At 40.3% G+C, this 14,377-nt stretch overlaps 1 protein-coding gene across 2 annotated transcripts in view; it reads left to right on the forward strand.

Annotated features, from left to right (window-relative positions):
• PLEKHG7 (pleckstrin homology and RhoGEF domain containing G7) overlaps window positions 1-14,377 on the forward strand; it is an 88,146-nt gene that overhangs the window by 60,397 nt on the left and 13,372 nt on the right. For both annotated transcript variants that reach the window (XM_043965386.1, XM_043965387.1), the window contains 3 exons: window positions 4,416-4,531; window positions 5,651-5,744; window positions 14,134-14,213. In XM_043965386.1, the coding sequence (XP_043821321.1) occupies window positions 4,416-4,531; window positions 5,651-5,744; window positions 14,134-14,213 (290 nt within the window). The remainder of the gene's footprint in view (window positions 1-4,415; window positions 4,532-5,650; window positions 5,745-14,133; window positions 14,214-14,377) is intronic.

Below are 14,377 nucleotides of genomic sequence, written 5' to 3' on the forward strand. Positions count from 1 at the left end.
GAGGTACTTTGTTTATAACTTCCAAGTGAAAACCTTGCAAAGCCAGTAACGATCAACAGCTCTTCCTGAGGATATAAACTGATTCATCATTTCACATAGGTCACTGACATGCAAACAATTTCAAATCCTCCTTTACCCATAACTGAAATCTCAGGATGTGAACTAACCATCCAAGACACCCAAATTCCTCTGTAAGCTAGAGCTGCCCTCCCTTTCTCAGACTATTCTCCCCTCTCTGCGTCCCTACTCCAGACAAACTCAACTATTCTCACTTCCCCATAAACACATCTCATGGCAGGGACCCTATCTTAACTGAGACTTAACTAAGTCTAAGCACAGTGCCTGGCACATAGTAGGTGCTTAATAAATGCATATCGAGTGATAGAATAATGATGTGTCTAAGGCTTATTACAGTGCTTGGCACATAGCAGGTACTTAATAAATGCATATTGAGTGATTGAATAATGATGTGCCTAAGGCTTATCACAGTGCTTGGCACATAGTAGGTACTTAATAAATGCCTATTGATTGATTGAGTAATGATGTCTAAGGCTTAACACAGTGTGTGCACATAGCAGGTACTTAATAAATGTTCATTGAGTGATTGGTTGTCTACCTCAGTGCTCCTAGCACAGTACAAATACTCACTCAATAGATATCTGTTGCTTGAATTGGTTATCGATTGAGTCTATCTTTCTTCATGCTGTTCCCTTAAGAGACAATGTGATATAGCAGAGAGAGGGCTGAATTTGGAGCTGAAAGATCTGGATTCAAACTTAGGTTCTGACCCTTGCTACCTCTGTGATCTTGGACAAATCACTTGACCTCAGTTTCTTTATCTACAAAATGAGGGGATCAGACTTGAAAGCCTCTAAGACTTCCAGCTCTGAATCAATCCTGCTATGACTCAGGAGTGAGAAAACCTGGATTTCCTGTCCTGGCTCTGGCATTTATTGGCTCTGCATCTTTGAGAATTTCATTTCGCCGCTATGGGCCTCATCTGTGTTCATCTATTCACAACAGGAAGTTGGATGAGATGCTCTCTAAAATTCCAGCTCTAATAGCCTGTGATTGTATAGATGGAACGAGTCCTTCCTTGATCCTGAAAGCCCCAATAAAAGGCCCCTTCATCTAGGAGATGGTCCTTAGCATATAGGGCATGACTAAGCAGGCTGGTCTCATGCCCCAAGCAGAGATAAAATCAAATGAGACTCTTGGAGTCTTCCTATCAATTAACAAAAGGAGGTTTCCTTGGCCATAGAAGGAGGAAATTCAGAGCAGAGAAAATCTAGTCACTCAGGAGACAGTTGTTTCAGGTGAGCATAGCTCCTAATGCCTCTATTGGTCGTGGGGCCAGGCTGCAGTCTGATGCTTGAGGAGATGTCTCCAGCCTTGAGTATCTTGGCTATTTTTATATTTAAACAACTAGGAAGTTAGGGGCATCTAAGTGGCATAAGGGGCAGTTAGTGGATAGAGCACCAGTCAAGAAGACTCATCTTTCTGAGTGCAAATCTGGTCTCTGACACTTACTAGCTGTGTGACCCTGGGAAAGTCACTTAACCCTGGTTGCCTCAGTTTCTTCATCTGTAAAATGAGCTGGAGAAGGAAATGGCAAACCACTACAGTATTGCTGCCAAGAAAACCCCGAAATGGGGTCACGAACAGTCAGACAGGACTGAAACCACTCTAACAACAATAACAACCAGGAAGTTACAATCAACAGTGGGAACCTCAGTCCCTTGAGCCAATTAAATCTCAAGAAGAGTTTCAAAACCTTTTTATAGAAAAACAAGCCCCAGCTTGCCTAGGTCAAAACTTAAGGTTATTGTTCCTACCACACCCCTGCCCCTCTGTTTTGATTTGGCGACCGAGACAGGGCTCTTGAGTGCCATTCTCCTTGGAGATAATTCCACTGATCTGAGGTCATCTGGGAACTAGGAAACATGGATAGTGATTCCTTTCTCCTTAGATATTACTTTTATTTTAACCAGATGTATTTTTGTTGATATAGAAGGGTCTCAGTGAGGAAATTCCTCTGTTAATTGAAAGGCAGCTGGGCAACATGTTGTTGTTCATCCTTTGTTCTGGAAGAGGACCAATGACATCAGGAGGGTGATGTCTTGACTTGCAAGTGAATTGGATTTAAGGGAGGCAGGACTGTGCAAAGTCATCAGTCTCATTCTCTCCTCCAGAGTCATCAAAGTCCAGTGGAAAGACATAGGTCAGGGTGACAGGCAATGGCCCAGGATGGATACCATAGAGGATAGTAGGTTGAAAGGAGTTAGGAAGAAACACTGGCTCTGGATTCAGGAGGACTTGAGTTCAAATCCGACCTCAGACACTTGACACTTAGTAGCTGTGTGACATTGGGTAAGTCACTTAACCCTCACTGACCCACAAAAAAAAATAGTATACAAGGCATGAATTTTCACCCTCTCCCCCCAAAAAAGAAGTTAGGAATACTTGAGTTTGAACCCTGCCTCAGACACTGTGTGACCCTGGGCAACTCACCTTACCTATATGTGCCTCAGCTTCTCATCTGTAAAACAGGAATTTTTTCCGGGGCAATGAGGGTTAAGTGACTTGCCCAGAGTCACACAGCTAGTAAGTGTCAAGTGTCTATGGCTGGATTTGAACTCAGGTCCTCCTGAATCCAGGGCTGGTGCGCTATCCACTGCACCACCTAGCTGCCCCCTATAAAACAGGGATTTTAACAGCACTTATAAGCATCCCAAGGTTGTTGTCAAGATCAAATGAGATAATATATGTAAGGTGCTTCATGAACTTTAAAATGCCACATAAATGTTAATTATACTAATGGAGATTGATACCTTCTCTACAATTTAGAGTCTGGGGACACTGCAAGGTTAGGATCATGTGGTCATTTTGAATCAGAGGAGGGTCTGGAGCCCCAGCCTTTCAGACTCTCTATCCTCAATGCTGCCCCTCAGATTTGGGGGGGGGGGGTCGGGGCAATGAGGGTTAAGTGATTTGCCCAGGGTCACAGAGCTAATGTCAAGTGTCTGAGGTCGGATTTGAACTCAGGTCCTCCTGAATCCAGGGCTGGTGCTTTATCTACTGTGCCACCTAGCTGCCCCTGCCCCTCAGATTTTACATTAACACTATTGTTTTACAGCTCTCTAATGAATTTGGGGCATATATATTCTAGCTAGTTGGGTCTTGTACTCTTCTAGTCTGTAAGCACCGTGTCTTAACTAAATTCTGTGGCTGGCCCAGTGCATAGAATGGGCTTCTGTGAATTGTAGACCATTAATAAATGTTTACTGAATTTTTTAAAAATTGAATTGAACAAAAAATTGAATTGAACCAAGTATGATAACAACTTGCATCCTCATTTCTATTTTCCATAAGGGGAAACTCTGAAGAAAATGAAGACATTCCAAGTGATTTATCCTGTGTGTTCAAACAGGATACGGCTCTCCAAAATTCTCAATTAGCCACTGTACAAAGTTGCTGTTACTCTTGTTGATGTTGTTAATTCTCTTTTGAGTGCTGCAAATCACCATTAGCCAATTCTTTTTTTTTTTCTAATCCTGGAGATTTGTTTTTCCTTTCATTCTACCTCCCAATGGTCCAAAAGATTGAAATAGATTTCATCTAGCCAAGAAATAAGAAGAAATTTGTCAAGATGTTGTACACGGTACTTTACCAGAATATTCTTATGTGGAGGATTGGAATAGGCATTTGAGGCAGATGTCAGACGTTTCTCCAGAGGCCCCTTAATATAAGGTGATTGCTTATCGATCTGATACGATGTCAAGTGCAATCTTGTCCATTAAAAATGGTTTCATCTCATCAGGATGATGAAGCAATCTCTGAAAGTTCCCACTAGTCTTATGGGTTTATGGACCGTGCTCTATCTCTCCAAATGAGTTTACATCATCCCATATCTTTAAATGCAATAGAAATGTAGTCTTGAAAAATGACTACAAACCCACAAGGGAAAAAATAATGGATTGGTTGTGATCTGTTATTCACCCCACCCCGAACATAGAAATAGCAATTACCTCATTACCTCCAATATTTGTATTTCTCTGATTTGGGGCAATGTTTTCCCCCAAGGGAGAGCAGATAGTTCCTGTGGATTGACATCAGCATTACGTGAGTAATGATCCATCATTCATCTCCCGTTTGCTGATTTGTGTTAGTAAAGACTTACTGTTCCCAAAAAAAGACAAAGTTTAGATCATTGAGTTTTGTCCTTTGGCACATAAAGAGCAATTGATATTCTGAAGTTGCTGAAGTTGCTGAAGTTGCTGAAGATGCTGAAGATGCCAGGTGGCCAGCAGGGAGTGGTTTAGGCAGAAATGGTCATGAAGTCCAGGCAGCCACATGCGGTCATGCTCTTGGATGTGAGGTGTGCATAAGAAGGTATGATTTTTCTCCTTGTTTAGGTGACCTTGAAGGAAAAGTGAAGTGGCTTGACAATTTCCAAAAGTTTCGGCACCTCCAGGAGATCATAGTGTGGCCTCCTCTTTGGGATCGAGATAAAAGGTTCTTCATACCAGAGGTATGTCCATTGGGGTTGACAGCCTTTCCTGTGCATTTGTCTTTCTAGGGGGATATTCTCCATTAGTCTCCTCACTACAGAGGAGTGAAAGAGACAGGATTGTCCCCAGGAATTTCTAGACCCAGAGTAAGCACCCCAAATCATGTCTAAGGCATGTTAATATGAAAGATGCCTTCCTTGGCAGGCATGGGACATAACATAATTACAAGAAGATAGGGATTGCAAAGCAATGTGGTATGGTGAAAAGATAATTGGTTCCGGAGGTAGAGCATCTGGATTCAAATCCTAGCTCTGTACCTGAGTGACAATGGGCAAGTCTTTAACCTCCCTGGGCTTCAATTTCCTCATCTCTAAAATTTAGAGTGTTAGATTAAATCGAGAGTTCATAATCTGGGGGTCTATAAACTTTAATTTTTTTAATATTCTGATAAACGTATTTCAAAATAATTTGTTTCTTTTTAAATTCTATTTATTTTGCTTTATGAATTAAAAACCGCAATTACGAGAAGGGTTCCACAGGCTTCACCAGACCATGGTCAAGGATTTCCATGACACACCCTAAAAGTTAAGAATCCCTGGACTAACTGGTTTCTGAAGAGCCTCTCATCTCTAGATCTATGATTCTATGTCCTCTTGGCATGCTGGCATGATGCCCTACAGGGGAACTTGCCACAGAGGGTGGAATGGGGGAGGATCCCACTCCAGCACATCGAATGACTTCTAGGGCTCCTAGCACCCGGTAAATATGGCACCTTGGAATAAAAGCCCAGGTGCCCTGTCCTACTTACTGTTCTGTAGGTGGGTATTGCAGATATGACTTTTATCTAAGGTTTATCTTGTAGGGGGAAGGCAGATAGTGTATAGAATTTATTGAACATATATTTCTTTCTGGATTTATAAGACCACTAGCCAACAAATGACAGATGACATTTGTAAAGCATTTAGCACAGTAGTGTCTGGTATATAGTAGACACTTAATAAATGCTTTTCCCCTTCCCCCTTGCCCTTACAGAATAATACCCCAAGGTGCATGGCCTGGTATTACCCTAGCTTAAGTTTATGTGGTTGGGATGTTGCTCTTCTATGGGCTTTATATGAGTCTCTCTCTTGTTTTTGAAGTGCCTGAAACACATTTTTAAGGAACACATGGCAGAAAGTGTCTTGTCACCAGCCAACAGACACCTCCTTCATGAGGGGAAGTTGACTCTTGCAGGTAATGAACTGTTTTCCTCAAACTGCCAGCACTTTCTATTTTGGAGCTGGTAAGAAAATCTGGTTTCTTGTTTTGTTCCCCATTTGAAGGAGAAGAGGGATAGAGCCTGCAGTTGTTAGGGGGTACAGCAGATAGAGCACCTGGCCTGGAGTCAGGAAGACCTGAGTTCAAATCTGGCCTCAGACACTTATTAGCTGTATGACCCCAGGCAAGTCACCTAACTCAGTTTTCCTCAGTTTCCTCATTTGTAAAATGAGCTTGAGGGAAAAATGGCAAACCACTCGAGTATCTTTGCAAAGAAAACTCCTAATGCAGTCATAAAGAGTAGGACAAGACTGAAATGACTCAACAGAAAAAACAAGAAATAGAACCTGCATGTTTGTCTCACTGTGATGTTGGGCAATCAACTCACTGAATCTGAAGTCAAGAAGACCTAAGTTTAAATCTTGCCTCAAACACTTATTAGTTGTCTTACCCGGGGCAAGTCAATTTGCCTCAGTTTGCACATCTGTACAATGAAAGGGGATGTGGAGTTCATGGTATTTAAGGTTCCTTCCAACTCGCAATCTCTGATCTGATGAATCAAAGTCCAGTACTTTGTGGGACTCCAAGGGTTCAAATCCACATTTCAAACATTTACTAGCTATATGACTCTGGGCAAGTCACTTAACCTTTCTGTGCCTCAGTTTTTCATCTATGAAATGTAAGGATTGGCCTTGATGCATCAAGGATTCTCTCCCAGGTCTAAATCTATGATCCATTGAACTTATTCCAATGTTTTGTGCTGTCTATGCTATGGAATATTTCCTAGTCAGGCACCAATTGGATTCGATGACCCCTAAAGTCCCTTTCATGCCTGAGATTGTATAAATAGGAAGGAGAAAGATTCATGCATGTTTTATGGCATTGAGGATCACAAATTTTGAGCTGGAAGAGACCTCCAAGGTCAACTAGTCCAACTCTCTCATTTAACATTTGAGGAAATCATGATCCAGAAAAAAAGTCCCTTGCCCAAGACCACATTTGTTTTTCAGTTTTGTCTGACTCTTCATGATCCCATTTGGGGTTTTGGAAAAGCCACTGAAGTAGTTTCCCTTTTTTTTTCTCCAGCTCATTTTACACATGAGAAAACTGAGACAAATAGAGTTAAGTGACTTGCCCAGGGTCACCGAGCTAATAGGCATCCGAGGTTGGATTTGAACCCAGGTCTTCCTGATTCCAGGCTTAGTGCTTTATCCACTGTGACACCTAGCTGCTCCCAAGACCACATAGGCAATAAGTCATAGAGTCAGAATTCGAACCTAGGTCATTCTGACTCCTAAAACAAAGCTTTCTTCACTACACCATTCTGCCTTTTTATTTTTTAGTTACTTGGCCTATATTGATACCGCTGATTATATACCTCCTCTTTTCCTTGGCTATTCGATATTAGAAATGTTTTTTTAAAAATTAAAACATAGCTACCCCATTAACAGTTATATCTTACTTAATTCACTGTTATTGCCATGATGGGGAGAAACAAGGACCCAGTGAAGCCCTCTGGGACCTCGAATGGCCCAATACTAAATCCCAAGTTGAGCTTCCTGCACTGGTCTTTGTGTCAGGACGGAGAGAACAACAGAATATGATGAGGTAAGGGTGGCCAGGGCCACTGGGGAGCTCATGGGGGCATTGGCACTTGCTGTCCATAAATCCTCTTTAAAAAAATTGGATTGTAGCAAGAGAAAGTGCTGACAGTGAAAGAATAAAAGTCAAAGGAAAAAATGCCAAATAAAAGTCCGGGAAGACTCCTGGCTGATTGTGTGGTTTGTGCCAATGCAGAGTTTCAGTGGCAAATAGTGAGACCATCTCGTTGCTAGCTTTAATAAACGAGTTCGAAAGAGCAGGAGTTTTACCAGACTGAAACAAACAAAACAAATCTTCAAAGATTTCCATTTTTTTGTAAGATTATATAATAGTATTTCATCCCCCCCAACTACGTCAAGACAATTTTTAGCATTCATTTTTACAAGATTTTAAGTTCAAAAATTTTCTCCCTTCCTCCCCTCTTCTGAAAATGGTAGGCAGTTTGTTATGTTATACATGTGCTATCATGTAAAACATCTTTCCATATTAGTCATGGTTGTGAAAGAAGAAATAGATCAAAAAGAAAAAAAAAACATGAAAAAGAATAAAGTTAAGGGGAAATAATAGGCTTCTATCTGCATCCAGAGTCCATCCGTTCTTTAGCTGGATAGGGAAAGTATTTTCCATTGTGAGTCCTTTATATATATATATATGTGTGTGTGTGTGTGTGTGTGTGTGTGTGTGTGTGTGTGTGTGTGTGTGTGTGTGTGTATATATATATTATGTTTATATATATTATTTTTTTTTAGTGAGGCAACTGGGGTTAAGTGACTTGCCCAGGGTCACACAGATAGTAAGTGTTAAGTGTCTGAGGTCAGATTTGAACTCAGGTACTCCTGAATCCAGGGCTGGTGCTCTATCCACTGCGCCACCTAGCTGCCCCTGAGTCCTTCGTATTTGTCTTGCATCATTGCATTGCCAAGAAGAGCTGAATCATTCATAATTAGTCATCACACAATGTTGCTGATACTGCCTACAATATTTTTCTGGTTCTGCTCATTTTACCTTGCATCAGTTCATTCAATTCTTTCCAGGTTTTTCTGAAATCTTCCTGCTCATCATTTCTTATAGCACAATAGTATTCCATTAATTCATATACCACAGCTCAGTCATTCTCCAACTGGTGGGTATCCCCTCAATTTCTAATCTTCTGCCACCATGAAAAGGACTGCTATAAATATTTTTCCATGTTAGTCCTTTCCCTTTTTTTATGATTTCTTTGGGACACAGACCTAGTAGTGGTATTGCTGGATGAAAGGGTATGCACAATTTGATTGCAAAGATTTTTTCTGGGGCAGCTAGGTGGCGCAGTGGATAGAGCACTGGCCCTGGATTCATGAGGACATGAATTCAAATCTGGCCTCAGACACTTGACATTTACTATCTATGTGACCCTGGGCAAGTCACTTAACCCTCATTGCCCTGCAAAAAGAAAAAAGGCATCATGGGAAAGTAGATTAGGGATTACTATGTGATCCCAGGCAAGTCACTCTAAGGCATCTGTCCTCAAAATTCTTAAATTACAGAGAAGAGGATGACTTGGGAATTCACTCAACCAATGAAATCACAGGTTTAGGCCTCTTCCCTCCCCTCTCCTAATTAGATCTCTTTAACTTATTCAATCCTTGCTGGCCTGGCTGGAGGCTACTTGATCATCAACCCCTTTGCCCACCCTCCCCGCAAAACACTCCTGACTTGAGGATCCTCTGGTCTCCCCTAGGTTTCCTTTTTGTTTCTTGGAAACATGTATCATTTGTTGACATGTTAAAAAACAATCCACCTTTTTTTAACACTGTGCTTTCTTGATATCATTTGTAATCAACTAATCCTATTTTAATAACAACAAAGCATTGGAACTCAAAAAAAATCTTTATATGTAATTGGGAAAAAATAAAAATTAAATTAAAAAAAGAAAATGACGAAGAAAATTTTAATAATTCAAGTTTTTAAAAAATAACAACAAAGCAAACAAACAAAAAGGAATTTTTCAAAAAGTTCTTCTGTAAAGGCCTCAGAGAAGAGAGGGGAGGGAACCAGCCTCAGGGCCAGGAAGACCTGGCTTTATATCCAGCCTCTCACACATTCTGGTTGGGTAACTGGGGACAAGTCCCTTAACCCCTTGGTGACCTTCTATAAGGGACTGTCAGGGACTGAGAAGACTAGAAATTTCTTGTCTAGAGAATTTCTAAAAGACCTTAGAATCATGAATTCAGAGCCATAAAGGACTTTGGAGGGTTTTTTTTTTTTTTTTAGTCTAACCCTTCATTTAAGAGATTAGGAAATTGGGGCAGCTAGGTGGCGCAGTGGATAGAGCACCAACCCTGGATTCAGGAGGACCTGAGTTCAAATCTGGCCTCAGACACTCAATACTTACTAGCTGTGTGACCCTGGGCAAGTCACTTAATTCCAATTGCCTCACCAAAGAGAGAGAGAGAGAGAGGGAGATATTAGGAAATTGAGTTTAAGTACTTTTTGAAGGTACATAAGCAGTATGTGGCTGATAGAAGATCTGAACTCAGGGCCTCTGAATTCAAAGTCAGTGTTCTTTTCTACTCCATCACGCTGCCTCCTTTTTTTTTTTTTTTTTTTAGAGATAAGATAGATGAGCTAATTTTCCTTCTTTGGCTAAACACAGTGACCACATCATCTGTTGCAAATATAAAATGCAAATAGCACACAACTTTGAGCAGCTGGAAGTTTTAACCACGAAATAGTGTGTCTTCCGTGATGCTGAGAATGCAGACCTTTTTCCAGATGGCTACATTGTGAATCCTGCCAGAAGGATTTTGCTTCAGATATTTTCCAAGACTGAAACTCTGTTGTCTAATATTTTTTATAAAAATAAACTTAAGACTATCTTTTATTTTCATCATCATAACTAACATTTATATAATGCTTGCTATGTGCTAGGTGCTTTATAGTTATTATGTCATTTGATCCTTAAAACAACTCTGGGAGGTAAGTGCCATGATTATGCCCATTTTGTTATTGTTGCTGCTGTTTAGCCATTCTGAGTCATGTCTGACTCTTGGTAACCCCATTTGGGATTTGCTTGGCAGAAATATTAGAGTGATTCACCATTTCCTTCTCCAGATGAGGAAACTGAGGCAAACAGGATTAAGTGACTTGCCCAGGATCACACAACTAGTATGTCTGAGGGCAGATTTGAACTCAGGTTTTCCTGATTTTAGATCCAGCACTCTATCTATTGAGTTACCTAGCTGCCCAAAGTAGATATCAGCAGAATCTCTCCTGGTATCCCTCCCCTTCAGTCTCCTGGTGAGCCATCCCATCTAACACAGAATATTTTTTAGAGTAAGCTCTTGGAACTCACGACACAATTGCTCCCCAAATCCTCCAAATAATGCCATAGGACAATTCCTGGAGCAGCAGAACACACAAAAGAATGAGCTGAGATCACTTTCCAGCCAAAGACAGCTTAGAAGATCAACAAAAGGAGGATGATGTGCCAGGGTGAGAATGGAGCCCAACCCTGTGGTCATGCTGACATAGATACAGTCCCAGGCAGGCTGTGCCAGAGAAAGAGATCCCTGGGGCCTCTGAATCAGCTGCAGCAACAGTGTCATCCAGAACTAAGCTCATGATCTGATGAGAGAGCTGAGCAATTGGCCAAGGGGAGATTATAGGGGTCTCTACTGGTGCTGAGGTGGAACTTGGGTATTTCACCCCTGCTGGGAACCAGGAAGTAGGCTTGAGTGGCGGTGGCCCAGGTGAAGGAGTGCAGGCTCATCGGAGCTAACAACCACAGCACACAAAGTTTTGCTGCCTGGTTAATTAGCAAGTTAGCCTGGGGTTATCTATGTACCAAAGAACAGGCCAAAGAGCAAAGAACCTGTCCCTCCTTAAATCGTACCACCTTATACCCCCCTGAAGCTTGGAACAGTACATCCTGGAAACAGTTCCCTACTTTAAGAAGGAGTTAAAAGTCAAGTAAAAGACAGGCAAGATGAGCAGACAGAGAAAGATGCAGATCATAGAAAGTTTCTTTGATGGCAAAGAAGATCAAGGTACACCCTCAAAAGATGATAGCAACATCAGGGCTCCTACATCCAAAGCTTCCAAGAAAAATATGAATTGGTCTCAGGCCATAGAAAAGCTCAAACAGGACTTTGAAGATAAAGTAAGAGAGGTAGAGGGGAAAGTAAGAGAGGTAGAGGAAAAAATGGAAAGAGTGATGAAGGAGGGTCACGAAAAAAAGTCAACAGCTTGAAAAGACAAATTGACCAAATGAAAAAGGAGGTACAAATGCTCTCTGAAGAAAATCATTGCTTAAAAATTAAGATTGAGAAATTAGAAGCAAATGGCTTTATGAGAAATCAAGACACAGTAAAGCAAATCCAAATGAAGAAAAAAATAGAGGACAATGTGAAATATTTCCTTGGAAAAACAGTTGACCTGGAAAATAGATCCAGGAGAGATAATTTGAAAATTATTAGACTACCTGAAAATCATGATCAAGGACTTTGATGAAAAAGAAGACTTTCAGGTATTCATGACAAAGAATATTTTTTAATTGTTTTGTAAATTTTTCAAGTAACAAGTATTTATTTGATTAATTTGTGCCTCCCCCTGCACATTAAACATTTTTTAAAATCCCTTAATAAATATTTGCATAGTCTGATTTAAAAACAACAACGACAAAAAGCCCCACATTATCCATGTGTGGAAAATGCATATCTCTCTCTGCATTTTAAGTTCAATATCTCTGTCAGGAGATGTTCTTTTGAACTTGTGTTCTATCCTTGTGATGATCAGTTTAAACATACAAAGTGTATTTTTTTTTGTTTGTTTTTGTTTTTTTGTTTTTGGTGAGGCAATGAGGGTTAAGTGAGTTACCCAGGGTCACACAGCTAGTAAGTGTCAAATGTCTGAGGTCAGATTTGAACTCAGGTCCTCCTGAATCCAGGGCTGATGCTTTATCCACTGCACCACCTAGATGCCCCCAGTGTATTTTTTTTTTTTTTAGTGAGGCAATTGGGGTTAAGTGACCTGCCCAGGGTCACACAGCTAGTAAGTGTTAAGTGTCTGAGGCCGCATTTGAACTCAGGTCCTCCTGACTCCAGGGCCGGTGCTCTATCCACTGTGCCACCTAGCTGCCCCAGTGTATTTTTTTTTTAAGACAAAAAGGAAGAAGAGAAAAAAGGCAAAGGGCACAGTCACTATATTTGCATAATTCCAACTTGCTTTCCAAAATGGTTATACTGTTGCACAGTTCCATCAACAGTGTACCAGTGTGCCTAACTTCCTACAACCCCTCCAGTACCAACTATTCTCATCTTTTGTCATCTTTGTCAATTTTCTGGGTGTGAATGAAAACTTCAGGGTTGTTCTGATTTGCTTTTCTCTTATTATTAGTCATTTGGAACATTCTTTTATATGGTTGTTAATAGTTTGTATTTTTCTTGGGGAAATGTTTGTTCATACCTTTTGATCATTTCTCTACTGACAAATGGTTAATTAATATCTGTTAGTTATCTATAGAGCTGGGATATTAAACCCTCATCTGAGGAATTTCATACAAAGATGTTTCCCCCATTTGCTTCCCTTCTTAACCTAGATCCATTAATTTTATCCATGCAAAAGCTTTAGAATTTCACATAATTATAATCATCTATCTTACTTTTTGTAATTTGTAATTGCCTCTATCCTTTGGTTGAGTCCATTCTGATGAATCTGGTTTGTATGATGCTATTCCCTGTTCCTGATGCAAAACCAGCAGAAATGCGACCTTGGGATCCAGTGAAATCAACTCTCACTATTAAATTAATAACCACAATCATAGGTAGAGTGTCTTTCTACCTGGATACCTATATGGATGCAGAGTATGCTCTGGTCCCAGAGTATGGATCAAATCTCTCCAGAAGCAAATAAATGTTATTCCATCTCTGAAAAATAGAATTAGCTCTAAGTAAGGCATCCTGTTGCACAGATAAATGAGGTTATTGAACTGTAGACCTGAGACTCTCCATTGCACATATGCTGCTTTGTGAGCTAAAGGACACACACACATATAAGAAGAATCTATGTTGGGGACTTCTAGTGTGGAAACTCCTTGCTTCAGCACAGACAGTACCTCATCAATGGCTTAGTAGATAAATCCCAGGTTGAGTGACTTGCCTAAGTTAATAAAGCTAGTAAGTGGCAAAGGTGAAATTTGAACTCACATCTTCAAGTGTGAAAACTGGGTCTCAGAAGCTTAAGTGATTTACCCAATGGAATAAAGGAACTAAATGGCAGAATCTAGAATTTCTTACTCCAAGTTCAATATTCTATTCATTGTGACACACTCCCTCTACATCTAGGAAAAGGGATGGGATAAGATGAAGTCTGGGATTTCATCAGTAAAGGTAAGTTCCCATTAGGAACACCCTATACCAAATCTGAGAATCTGATTCATCTGATTCTCCTGAACACTGCAGACTTTTAATTACTATAAAAAGCTAAAGAAGGAGTGGCCTTTAATTAAATATAGTTTTGATACCAAGAAAAGAAACTCACAGGTATCAACCAAACATGTTAATTTTCCAAAGAACTATAAAACCAATACAGATTGGCATCTTCTCTGCAAGTTATAGTCTAAAAGAGTTACAACTTCAGGCTCTGAGACATTAAATGACCTGCCCAGTGTTATCTAACCACTGTATGTCATAGGAAGAATTTGGGAGCAACTAAAACATACTTTAAAAAAAAAGCTTACATTACTGTTTCTTGCCCTACTTCTCCCTTCTCTCTTTTTCCCCAGAAAGCACCAGATTCCTAGACGTCTACCTGTTTCTGTTTGATGACTTCCTATTAATTACAAAAACCAAACACAACAAAAAGGTAATAAGCTATATCACTTTGCCAAGTTGTCTTTTAAGCAAGTAGTTATGCTGGTGGTGGTTTTTACACCGAGACACAACCAAAATAAAAAGTCTTCACAGGTTCTTAAGAGTTAGAGCTGGAAGGCACCTTAGACACCACTGAGTCTAAGCCCCTCATATTAC

This window comes from Dromiciops gliroides, chromosome 5, assembly GCF_019393635.1.
Source record: "Dromiciops gliroides isolate mDroGli1 chromosome 5, mDroGli1.pri, whole genome shotgun sequence".
In the NCBI taxonomy this organism is placed as follows: domain Eukaryota; kingdom Metazoa; phylum Chordata; class Mammalia; order Microbiotheria; family Microbiotheriidae; genus Dromiciops; species Dromiciops gliroides.